This window comes from Diuraphis noxia, unplaced genomic scaffold (assembly GCF_037042655.1).
Source record: "Diuraphis noxia isolate RWA-SAM2 unplaced genomic scaffold, SU_Dnox_SAM2 contig0002, whole genome shotgun sequence".
Classification (NCBI taxonomy): Eukaryota; Metazoa; Arthropoda; class Insecta; order Hemiptera; family Aphididae; genus Diuraphis; species Diuraphis noxia.
Window position 1 is genome coordinate 80,147,836 of NW_028301712.1, and position 13,579 is coordinate 80,161,414.

At 27.3% G+C, this 13,579-nt stretch overlaps 2 protein-coding genes across 6 annotated transcripts in view; one reads left to right on the forward strand and one right to left on the reverse strand.

Annotated features, from left to right (window-relative positions):
- Window positions 1–107: 107 nt before the first annotated feature.
- Window positions 108–11,460, forward strand: Ube4B (Ubiquitination factor E4B). Its single transcript, XM_015507820.2, has 20 exons — window positions 108–460; window positions 759–861; window positions 927–1,177; window positions 1,237–1,386; window positions 4,903–5,073; window positions 5,137–5,370; window positions 5,433–5,594; window positions 5,659–5,856; window positions 6,641–6,829; window positions 6,897–7,017; window positions 7,089–7,222; window positions 7,318–7,416; window positions 7,485–7,717; window positions 7,778–8,013; window positions 8,089–8,215; window positions 8,299–8,496; window positions 8,558–8,831; window positions 8,899–9,073; window positions 9,132–9,281; window positions 10,556–11,460. The coding sequence occupies exons 1-20, from the start codon at window positions 437–439 to the stop codon at window positions 10,630–10,632; spliced, it is 3,306 nt and encodes a 1,101-aa protein (XP_015363306.1). The 5' UTR covers window positions 108–436; the 3' UTR covers window positions 10,633–11,460.
- LOC107161411 (uncharacterized) overlaps window positions 10,871–13,579 on the reverse strand; it is a 256,312-nt gene continuing 253,603 nt past the window's right edge. For all 5 annotated transcript variants that reach the window (XM_015507813.2, XM_015507812.2, XM_015507815.2 and 2 more), the window contains 3 exons: window positions 13,115–13,265; window positions 11,734–11,821; window positions 10,871–11,658 (listed from right to left, as the gene is read on the reverse strand). In XM_015507813.2, coding sequence (XP_015363299.2) covers window positions 11,572–11,658; window positions 11,734–11,821; window positions 13,115–13,265 — 326 coding nt within the window. In that variant the 3' untranslated portion in view covers window positions 10,871–11,571. The remainder of the gene's footprint in view (window positions 11,659–11,733; window positions 11,822–13,114; window positions 13,266–13,579) is intronic.

Consider the following 13,579-nt stretch of genomic DNA (forward strand, 5'->3'; position numbering starts at 1 on the left):
GGCTGAACATAGCGACGGCGGACGAGATGCAGAGAGACGCCTCTGTTATATTATGGTTATAATAACAATTATATAGCACTTCGCGGATTGTTGAGTCAGTGACCTCATTTTACTCCCTTCTTCACGTTTCCCAGCCACTCAGCACTTGTAGAAACATCTGTTTTAGTGATGGACTCACTCCGCGATGATTAGTATTTTTCTGTGAGGTTTTTATCCATTTCGTTTATTTTTTGAAACCAATACTAGTATACAACTTCGCAGTTTGCAGTGTTTGATCACAAAACATTGGTCTACGCTACCCGGTCGCATTGTACTGTGGACACAATCGACCTCACTCATTGTTCCCAATCATTAATAACCATTGTTGGTGCTTTGTTGTTCATCGTCGACATAAAGACTAAACATTAAACTATAGGAAGTAATAATACACATAGTTATGAGTGGCTTAACTCCAGAAGAGGTAAGAAACATTTTCTTTAAAATGTTTGTGTCTTAAATAATATTAGTTTTACCTCATTCCTATGTTTTGCTCTGCTCTTAATTATAAATTTATAAATGATTGTAGTGTAAAGTGGTGTGTTTTCAATCATGTAAGAGATTTTCGCATCTTGCGTTGGCAAATTTGAAAAATGATTAAATTGTATTACAATCCCAATGATGTGTGTCCACCTAAAGTTTCCTCTTTTGTCTTGTTGACGAACTATTTTGCCGTTGTATGATTTAATTCTCAATCATAAATTAAATACTTTTTGTTACAGATAAGGAGACGTCGCTTAGCACGTTTAGCTGCTGTAACTACGACAAGAGTTCCTACACCAACACCAACAGTGTCCGATGTTATTCCACAGCAGATTCCGCAATGTAACATAAATTATTCGAACACATCATTTTTTTCAAAATATAATATTTTTATTTACTTTTTGTAGTGCCAACCAAAATAACATTTGCTACACAGCCAATTAAAACGGATTCAAAAGGTTTATCTATGGAAATTGAAAAAAGCAGTAATGATGTAGAAATGAAAAACAATATTATTTCTCCAATTAAAGCCCCTGGACCATCTACAATTATTACCCCAGAAGAGGATTCAGGGTTTGAAAATATGGAAGTTGACGAACCTAAAGAATCTAATTTTCAAGAAAATATTGAAAGGAAAAGACCATTGGAATTATCAGTGGTAATTAAAAAAAAAAAATTCATAGTGAATTATAATTTTATGTATAAATCTTTTTTTAGAATACTCCCAAAGAAGATATCACCTTTATTGTAGTTTTAAAAGTGTTGGATGTGTCTTGGAGTGATGAAAGTAAAGGCTTATTTTTGCCTGAAGTCGCGGCTTATATGGAAAATGAAAAAAAACAGAATTATGAGTTATTTGAAACACCAGTATGTATAATATTACTTGTCAATTAATTTATAGTAAATAATAATGATAAGGTTCTTGTATAGTATACTACATGAAATTAATTAATTTATCATTGAAAATTGTATTGGAAAACTATTATTAATACTACTCAGACTAAACTTGACATTTTTATTAAAATTGGAAAAATAGTATACCAAAATCATTCTAAAACAATAATAATCTTTTATCATTCTTTAGTTGTCATAATCCTAATTATAACAAGATACTTTTAAATATAATAATCAAAAATATTAAAAAATATAACTTTAAAAAGCGGGTAAGTAGATGTCGCTCTGCTGTACATTAGGTGGTAGGGTGGACCTCTGACTAGGGTAGGTTAGATTTGAATGCAATGATAAGTATCATTGTATACGAAAAACGATTCTGAACGAAGATGATTTTTCAGTCTAGGATATATTATATTTAAATATTGTTATATATTCTATTTTGAAACAAATATTTTATTTTTCAATCAGGACGCATTTTGCATAAGGCATGGTTAATCAATTTTTCCAAAACCTTTGCATGTAGTTATCATAATTCATAATACCTTATATTATTATCATAGATATACATGTACCTGGTTTGAGAATAAATCGTTATTGTTACGCGATTTCATAAAAATTTAAAACTCAAACGCTCAAAACATTTTTCCTATAATGACGCTTCAAATTTCCTTTATAGCTATTTGAAGAAAAACTTAGTGTTGATTTTTTAACCTTAGATATAAATACAAACAATTTTATGAATTTTGAACTACAAAATAATTTACAATATTCATGGTTTTGACGAATTGTTGTCAATATTTGAACTTCAAATGCTAATAAAAAAAATTGTGCCTATGTATTCTTATAATTTTTTAATCACTATAAGAATAACTTATGAGGAACTTTGTATTACATTTTCAAGTATTTTGATTGGGCCAAAAAATTTTATCGACATTTCAAAAAACAATTTTCAGAAAAATTGAAAATTTCAGTTGTCTATAAATATCTCAAAAAATATTTTGAAAACTAAATCATGTAAAGAAAATGCCAATCTAAATAACTGGTAAAATTTTCAAGTATCTACGACTTATACTTTTTGAATAATAACAAATATTTAAAATCGTTTGAGGATAAATCGTTATCGTTACGCTATTTCATAAAAATTTAAAATTCAAACGCCCTTAAAATTTTTCCTATAATGATGCTTCGAGTTTTCTCTATAGCTACTTGAAGGAAAGCTTATGGAAAACTTAGTGTTGTATTTTTAATCCTTAGTTATAAACAAAACATTTTATGATTTTTCAACTCCAAAATTACTTGCGAATTTCGCGTTTTCGACAGATTTCCTAAAAATTTGAACTATAAACGCTTATAAAAAAAAATTGTGACTAACGGTTTTTAATTTTGTTTAGCTACAATAAGAACAACTCATAAGGAACGTTGTATTAAATTTTCAAGTTTTTTTGGTCATCCAAAATATTTTTACCGACACTTCAAAAAAAATTTTCTCTTAAAAATCGAAAATTTCAGTTGTCTACAAATAACTCAAAAAAGTCAAAATTTTTCGAACATTAAACTGTATATAGATAACACTTACATAAATATTTGGTGAAAATTTCAAGTATTTACAGTGATTAGTTTTTGAATTACAACCATATTAATAGATTTGGTCGAAAACTGGTTTTGCGTAAAAATTCCTGTTTTTCTGTCATTTATTTTTTATTTTTCTCGATATTTTGAAAACTGTTGGAAAATGTTTACTTTTGACCTCTATAATGCACCAAGGATATTCACTTTTACATCAGAAACCACCCTCCAAAGTTTTAAATCAAAGCATTATTTCGACTAGTTATGCTGTACACAGACACACACAAAAAAAAAAAACACATCATTGTAAAATCAATACATTCGTCACTTCGTTCAGAAACTAAAAAATTTATTATTGAAGTACCTACTTCATATTTTTATTCATAACACATTGTCCAAAAAGAAATAAAGAGTTTTGCTCAAAAATGTGTTTAAATTTAATGCAAATTAATAAAATATCTTAAAAATAATTAAAGATTAGTTAGGTTATTTAAAATTTCAAAAAAAGTTAATATTAATTTTTTAATTTGAGTTATGGCTGTCAATTCAGTTAATTTTAAATATAGAATTAAGTTTATAAGTCAAATCAACTTGAAAATTTGGTCAAACTAAATTTTTTGCTGAAATTAACTATTTAATAAAATACCCGTTTCATACATCTTTAGTACAAAAATTTTAATACTTGACAAAATGTGTATTTCAGTTAGAACCTCTTATGTTTCTTTCAAAACTCGGCAATGCAAGAAGATTGTCTAGCCTAAATATTAAGTGTTATTGTAAATTGTGTTCATACTATTTATGAATGTTATAGTAACATAATGTTGTATAATTGTTTTAGAACATTAAAAATATCAGCACTCTTAGTTTTCTCTCGTTAACCCTAGATTACACGCATTAAAAATATTCACGAGGTTCCACGCACACTGTGTTTTTGACCGTGTATTAAAATGTTTCAATTAAAACTCGATAAATTGAATTAATCATTATTTTATTGATTTTAAATAATGTTTAAATCAAAAATTAACAAATTTAAATTTATTCATTTAAAAATAAATAATTTTAAATCACTTTATTGATACATAATATAAACAAATTAAACTTCTTAGTTACACACAGTATGGAAAACCAATGCCAACTAGCAACAATCTTGCCAGTCTCAATGAAAATAAAATATTCATTTACGTTTAATAGATAAAAAATAATGTCTTATCGGCGATAAGAGATTTAAAAAACCCATATTTTGTGTTTTCATAAAATTAAATTGTGTATTAATGTCACATTATAGCACGCACACGGTCTTTTAGACCGTATATTGATAGGTAGTGAACTTTGAACCCTTCTATAGTACAAGTATCAAATCGTAAACTGTCAGGAGTTGTATCTAATTTTAATTTATCATCTAATTAGAAGGTACCTAGATTGAGTTAGGTTAATATTTCGTGTTTTTGAAACAATGAACAAAATTCTAAAAGCCCGGTCTTTTTGACCGTGAAGTGTGTGCTGTAGGGATAACATGATGTCCTTACAAACAAAACGCATTCATGCAAAATTGTTTGTTTGATTTTTGAGTTAAATCATCTGTTTAAAAAAAAGAAAAAGAAATGATAAACAAAGTATGTAACATAAAATATGATATTTTTGAATTTTTGACATATCAGTTTTGTATTCCATTTTATGAATTTAATATTCAACTTTATAAATAAAAATTTTTGGCAAAATTACATCTAAAATCAAAACATGATATTGTTTTTTCCCTATATTGAGTGTTACTGTTCTGTAATATGCTTAATGTTCTAAAAATATAATTTAATTTATGAAAATTATGAAAGAGTAAAAAAATTATTAATTTTTATTAATTTGTCAAAAGATCACTACCTAATTTATATTTTGCCATACTATTTGATTTTTATTTATTTATTTTAGAATATTATTAGCATGGCTATTCAAGAAGCTCTTAGCTTAATTGCAAAGAAAACCGAGCTTTCGCTAAAGGATAAACAAGAATATACTGATAATTCATTAACAGCTGCAGGATTACAATATTTGTTTGATTGCTATGATCGTATTGAAGAAGAAAAACGTCAATATCCTAAAGTAAAATATATTTTTCAATCTTATTATTGGTACTAATTTTATTACTATTCTTATCATTTATAGAGAAGTAGTATTCCTAAAGTTTCAACAGTATTAACTAACTTACGATCACAGTGTGTTAGTCATTGTATTATGTTAATAACTGAAAGCTGGATTTTGGATGATAGAGAATGGGTTCTAAATATGCAACCAATATATTCTCCCATTACACAATTTCTGATGAAGGGAAAAGTACCTAGAGGTTTTATTAATGAAATATTAAACCGTGCTGCATTGAACCAAGACTTATTAGAAAAAGTGAGTAATCTATATTTTGCTTAATTTTTTTTACATAAAAATCATTTTCTTTTTTTTTTTAGATTTTTATTCCAATATTACAACATATACACCGTTTAATTCAAACTGCTAGTTTTGTAGGCTCTACACATCGTAAACCCATTGAAGTACTTAGTGAACTGTCTTCTATGCATTTTTTTGGTTCTAAAAATAATTTACCTATATGTACTTTAATAGTTAAATTAGTAAGTCATTGTTAAAAGTTTCTAAATAAATATCATTTAAAAAAAATGTATTTAATATTTTTAGCCTCAGTTTATGCCACAACCGGTAACTCCAAGTAGTGGTCGTGAACTATCTTATACATCATATTTAGGACCATTTCTTTCAGTTTCATTATTTGCTGAAGATGACCCTAAAGTAATTGAAAAATTACTAAATTTTTCGTCAATATCGGAAAAAACTGTATTAACTGGTACTCTTAGACAAGAATTACAAACCACTCGTGTAAGTAATTAAATTAGTAAAATGTTGGGAACATAATACTACATAAGTTATATTTTAATTTTATTTATTATCTATACTTTGATCAAAAGAGAATAATAACTTTTTGCGCATTGTAAATGATGCTATTGTCGGGTTGAGAACAACATCATCAATAATACATGATATGTTTATATATATATTATTTATTGTGTATAAATATGTGTATATAAATATATATAAATATAAATATACATTGTGTATAAAATATTAATATCATATTATTAGATACAATTGGAGATATTGATAGCATTTGCTTTTAACTTTTTTAATGATGTTACTAGTCTATAATAATTCCATTATTAGTTTTTACACTATATTCCGGTCACTGCGAGATCGCTTCTCTATGGCGCATCCATATGAACGAGTTCCACGGTTTCTTTCCCATTTTTCTTTCACTTTATTATCTATTTGCCATGTAAAATACCCTATTTGCAATGCCCTATCAGTGACGTTGGCCAGAAAAACATGAGGTTTGGCTGTAGGAATCTGAAAGAACGGACAAGATTTGGATGTAGCCCAGTAACGGTTTCTCAGTGTCTGGAGTATAAATAGTAATTTAGTGTTAACATTTTTTTTATCCATATATTACGATCCTTTGTAAACTTAAATATAACTCAGGGTATATTTCATATGTATTCAGCATTTAATATAACAATAATTAATGACTTTGGATTTAAAGAAAACTTTTAAACTATTATCAAAATTAAATAAATCTTTTAATATACTTGGAATTATTATTTTTTAGAACGAATTGAACAAAATTGTGTATAGTTTAGTTGTAAATTCATGTACAAGAGAAACAACATTGGATTATATTTCTAAAATGTTGGTATATAATGAAAAACGTTGTAAAATGCGTGTAGATGAGCGAACAGTTGCTGGTGATGGTTTCATGTTGAATTTATTAACTGCTTTACAAGAGTTATCAGTGAAGGTAATCAATGAAATAATTACTTAATAGTTAATTGTATGAGTATTTTTAAATAAGGTTTATTTTTTAGATTAAGTTGGATAAAGTAGATCCAATGTACATGTTTAATTCCAAACATTCTTTAATTGACTTATCATCAGATACAAGACTGAAATTTTCATCTCAAGAAGCGGCTGATTGGATTTCAAAATGTATGTTGTTACTAACTGCAAACCAAATCATTGAAATAATTGTATTAATATGTTTTGTTTTCTATGTTTAGTACCACCTTTTAAAGAAGTAAAGTTTTCCACTCGGTGTTGGTTTTTAACTTTATATTGTCATCATGTAGCTTTAATACCATCTTTCACTAAACATACTAGAAGATATAGAACTGTAAGAGATCTTCAAAAATTGGTAAGTGTGATTAATTCAAGTGATTACTTTGTTAGTTAGTATTTTAAAACATTACATTTTAACAACTTATTGGTTTGTTTTATAAAATGTTACAGATTGACGAAATAGCAAATTCAGAATCTGAATGGAAGAATAATCCTATATTAGCTACAAGAAATAAAGAATTAATGAGGAAATGGAGAGGGCAGCTAAAGGTAACATAACATTTTTATTTTGTATAAAGTTGTTATCAATGTAAAATTTAACATTTGTGGTTTTGTAGAAACTATTAAAGAGCAAAACATGTGGAGAAATAGTGTTATATGATCCATCTCTTATAACTCGTTGTATTGTATTTTATTCAACGGTTGCTGAGTTTATGATGTCTCTTCTTCAAGGTTACCAATTTGTACCAAATACTGATATAAAGTTCCCTGCTGAAGTCCCGACTATATTAGCTGCTACTCCAGAATGGTTTGTTGAAGATATTGCAGACTTCCTATTATTTATTCTGCAGTAAGTGATTCTATTTAATCTAGTATAAGGCTATTAAATGATATTATTATTTGATTTTAGATATGCTCCCAAAGCAATTGAATTCAAGTTCTTTGATAAACTTTTGACATGGATCCTTGTTTGTATTTGTTCTCCAGCTGCTTTTAAAAATCCTTATCTCATAGCAAAGCTCATTGAAGTTTTATTTGTATTGAATCCTAGTATTCAGCCAAAGACTGAAGTTTTGAACAATATGATGATGAGCCATCCACTTTCAATCTCTCACCTACCTTCTGCTTTAATGAAATTTTATACAGGTATTTTTAAGTGGTTTATATTAATATAAAAGTTAAAAATGTTGCTTAAACTGTTTATTTTCTTTCATTTTATAGTAATTGAATCTACTGGAGCCAGTTCCGAATTTTATGATAAGTTCACTATACGTTACCATATAAGTTTAATCCTCAAAAGTATGTGGGAAAGCCCTATGCATAGAAGTTCAGTTATTGCAGAATCAAAGTATAACATGTTAAAAATAAATTGTTAAGTTTGTGGTTATAAAATTCATATATATATATATATATTTTAATTTCTCATGATAGAACTGGGATACAATTTGTGAAATTTGTGAATATGTTGATAAATGATACAACATTCTTGTTGGATGAGAGTTTAGAATCATTAAAGCGTATCCATGAAATACAAGAACAACTGGCAGACACGGTTGCTTGGAGTAATCTGCCTGAAGATATTCAACAATCTCGAAATAGACAGCTTTCTGCAGATGAAAGACAATGCCGGTTTGTGGAATTTATTTTAATTTTAAAGTATTCCACTTATGCCATTATTATGATTCTGTAGTTCCTATTTAACTTTGGCGCAAGAGACTGTTGATATGTTCCATTATCTTACAAAGGATATCAAAGAACCATTTATGCGACCTGAATTAGTTAATCGTCTTACAGCAATGTTGAATTTTAATCTACAGCAATTGTGTGGTCCTAAATGTAAAAATTTAAAGGTCAAATCACCAGAAAACTATGGCTGGGAGCCTAGACGGTTGCTTAAGCAATTAATTGACATTTACTTACATTTGGATTGTGATGAGTTTGCTGCAGCTATTGCGGCTGATGAAGTAATTTTATCAAAAACTAAAAATTTATTTTATAGTACTAAACTAATAATTCTTAAAAACAATTTAGCGATCTTTTAGAATAGAATTATTTGAAGACGCAGCAAACCGAATGTTGAGAGTTTTAAATTCATCTAAAATAGAAGCGATGAAATTTCAAAGTTTGGCCATTAAGGCAAATGAAATATCGGTTCAGAATATTAAAAAAGAAGTTGACTTTAATGATGCTCCTGATGAATTTAGAGGTTTTGCAGAAATTATTTTGTTAAGTTTCAAAGTACTTATAAGTGTTCGTAATTTCAGATCCGTTGATGGATACTTTGATGGATGATCCAGTAACATTACCGAGTAGTGGAAAAGTCATGGATCGACCAGTTATAATTCGTCATTTATTGAATTCACAAACAGATCCATTTAACCGACAACCATTAAGTGAAGATGACTTAACTCCTGGTAATGTTACTGAATTAATTTAACAACTAATAACCAGTTTTTTTTAGTTTTTCTTCATTTAAAAAAAAACAGAAGTCCTATAAAATTATATACAGTAGAAATCGATTATAATGACATTGTTACTGGTAAGGTGACCAAAATATGTCAGACCAGAATATTTTCTTACTATTTTGATATATTTTCAGTATATGGTTATAGTGATACCAATATTAGGCACTGTTCATATAATTATATTGGTATAAAAGCAGATTAATTTGTTTTTGATAGTTTATTATAAAATCATAGATAATATACTTTTCAGTAGGCTCTGAGTTATCTTCATTTATACTCAAGTATAAAAATTATTGAAGGTTTGAATTATCGATTCGACTGTACTTTAAATTTAATTGATAATGTTAGTATAATATAATACAGTATTACCATGTAGTGGTATTAATCCATAAATATGCACATCATTTAAAAAACATGACACCAGAATTTAAAAATTTAAAAAGCCTTTAAGGGTAAAATGCATATTTAAAAATGATCATAAATTCATAACATATATCACCACAATATGTTCTGAAATAATTAAACAGATAATTATCTTTTAAATTTCATAATATCTTAACAGGACGCTTCACCCGTATGTGTTATTTCCGTCTTAAAAGTGCATAATATTGCTAATTTAACATTCATCAGATCACGTTTAACTCTGTTAGTTTAAAATTTAGAGTGAATTGACTTTTTAATATATTCCAATTTTAAAGCAAGTTATAAGTATTTTAAATTATACAAACAATTTACAATTTTAAAATACTCATAACTCGCTTTAAAATCAAAATATAATAAAAAGCTTATGAGAGACCCTCGATAATAATGTTACCTTTAATTTTTATAAGAGGTCAATTCACTCTAAACTTTAAACTAACAAAGTTAAACGTGATCTGCTGGTGAATAATTTGCTATGTTTCGCATTTTTAAGACAGACAACGCATATGGGTATCATGCCCTGTTAATTTTACTCTAATACCAGAACCGAAAATCAAAACTACAAAATTGGTTCTACTGAACACAAATTGATGTGTCATAAGTTTGTAAGATCAAAAAAAAATATAGAAATGCAATAACTATTTTAATTCTTTTCTCAGGAAACGTAAAATTTTGTTTTGTATAGAAGTTTTAAAATATACTTAGTAGTATTGAAGTTTTTATACAATTTAGTATTGTTGAGATTTTTTCAAGTCTGTATAATATATAATTAATTAAATAATAAAAATTATTTTTATTTACAGCAACGGATTTGAAAGAAAAAATTCACAAATGGAAAATTGAAAAGCTAAAAGCATTGTCTCAACACCCTCAACAATAAAGAAATAAACATTTAGTAAAATCTATTTAATATATTATTATAATAATAAAAAACAATAATAATTTTAAGTTTAATATATTGTATCCAAGTAAAATCAGTTTTTAATATTATCTCTAGTTTTAATTATACTATCTATTTTTGTGATAAAAAATGTGTTCTTTACACTTATAAAAGACTAAGAAAACACATGTAAAATTCACATATTACATGTATGTATAAAATCATAAGTATGATTATATTTGTATTTATTGATTAATTTAATGGTAGTTTATTGGTTCCAAGATTTGTATTTATGAAGATAATTGTTGATGCATATTACAAGCACAAATTATAAAGTTATCTATAAGTTTATTATGATTTGTAAAAAAATGTTTTGACAATTTTTTTCTTTTTATATAATTATTTGATTTAAAAAAAATTGTACAAAATTTTCAAACGTACTTATACTTATATTGTAAATAATTTAAGAATAAAAAGTATGATAAAATGTTTTTTTTTTTTTATTATTAGTAGTTACAGATTTATACATTAACATTATACAGTACACACTAAAGAAAAATTCCACTACATAATTTAAATTAACTATATATGACTAGTTCTTAGTAGACTAAACCGTTATTGTAATAAATATATAATATTTAATTTCATAAATGTGTGAATATATAAATATTAATTTTTTTGTATGTATAGTACATATTTTAAGTTTGCAGTCTTAAATTCAACACTAAAATAATTACATTATTATTTTGTAAATATATTATTACAGTAATATTTTATACAATATGTTGTGATATGTTATTTTCAGTAAATTTTAATGTACAAGTTTAATTCAATATTCATTTTTCTATCTTATCTTGTGGATAATAAGTCTAATGCTTATATTGTTTGCGAAAAAATAATTGTTCAACATTTTTCTTGGATACAATTCTTCTGGTGTCATCAGACAACGTTGCTTTCTTGGGCAGCAGTATATCTGGCAGAAGGGGTTTCCGTCTTTTCAGGAACTGGTGGTATGTTAGATTTGACCTGGAATACATGAAATTTGATTAGCACGATTCGTTAAAACTATATTTAGTAACGTAATACTGTAATATTATTTACCTTCAGGTCGCCGTCTAGAAAAAATCCAATCTGATGGTATTCCTTGCCGGACCGCGGTTTCAATGTAGTTTTGGCTGGTCTACTGCACCTGCACCAATAATGCATAAAAGCTAAGTGTTTAATAATTATTATTACCACAATAACTGACAGAGTAATGTATCTACACAAAGCGATTGAAGATTGGAATAATATTATCTACACTCTTAAAAACTTAATAGTTAGGTGATGTTTTATGCTGTAAAATTGTACAAAATCAATATTTTTACTTAAAATATAAGATAAATAGTATGTCATGAGTATAATAATATAATGTCGAAGGCGCCTAGTAGATTGTTGCACCGATTAGCATATTTATAAACCGCCCTAACAAAATTTTCAGCCTGTATTTACTCAACAAAATTTAACAAGGCTTAACAACAAGTGCATAAATAAAATATTGTAACTTTAATATTTAATTATTATAGTATCATTTTGTTGTATTCCAATGTTTTAACACATTTTTAGTAAAAATAAAAAATTGTTTGTTGTGACATAATTATTAGCATAACAAACAAGATGCTATACATCCATAAATACTGCTTCCGGAACTCAATCACTCTTCGACATTTTTATTATTTTTTTATTGATAATTTATACTCGTGGCATTCTTTTTTTTGTATTTATAATTAATTATAACAATAATCGTGGCAGTGTTATCCCTAATATGACAGCTATACGACGTGCTTTTGTGTCAATTGCAGCAGGAACCCGAAATAGGACATACGTACGTAAGTATAGGTGCATTACAAAATATAAATTTATTTGAACAACCAAGTATTGAAATATATCTAATAAATATCAATGTATTTTGATGTATATATTATTAAATGGCGTGAAAACATAAGGGGGACTTAGGGGGTATTAGCACCACTAATTTTAAAATAAGCAGTCCGAACTCTCAAATAATGTTACTGTTTATACTATTAATTTGTGTATTAAAGACTAAAATATGTTGGTCTATTTATGTGTAATAATAATTATAATATATTTTTATTCTATTTGGTTCGTATACAAAAAAAAAAAAAAAAATGCCATATAGGTATGAGTATTATATTCAAAAATTTTCTATTCTCTAAAAATATGCGTTTTTAATGTTTTTATATATCAAACATTTCTACTCTTCTATTTAATACCGTGAGAATCGTTGTAAAGAGGTCTAATTCTAATTTAGACTACGCGCAACACGCATAATATTATATTGTATAGACTCTTAACAAATATCCACGTAAAATCCTGAATTTTCCACGTCTAGTCGTAACGATTGGTATTTTACAAGACTACTAGAATTTTACTAGCCGGGTCTCAGAAATCAGACTCAAAATATCAGGGAAATGACACCCACCTCGAGTTTTCGTTGTTGGTGGTGTCTGACGAACTGTGCGAGGACAACGACAGCGTCTCGATGTAGTCACTCATGTCCGACGTGTAACTGCTTGTGCTCTGCGAGTCCAAAAACGGAACGCCCGAGTTTCCTTCCGCGTGCACGTTAAACCCTGAAATCAACGATGGCCATTATTAGACATGGTGATGATGGGTAGGCCAGGACTTAAGTCGGCCGAAGCAGAGTTATAATAAATTATGTTCTGTCTCTGAGAGAGTATATATTTTACTCCAACATATTATATTATTTATTGTACCTTCGTATTTAATAACTATTTGTGTCCAGACTATATAGGTTTCAATCATTTAAAGAAGACATTTGAATCCATAGTTTAATCAGTTGAAAATTCGAAACGATTAATACAATCTAGAGATGATGGTACAATTTAGGCCTACGTACAATAATTGCTGCAGTAAATCTGGTAAA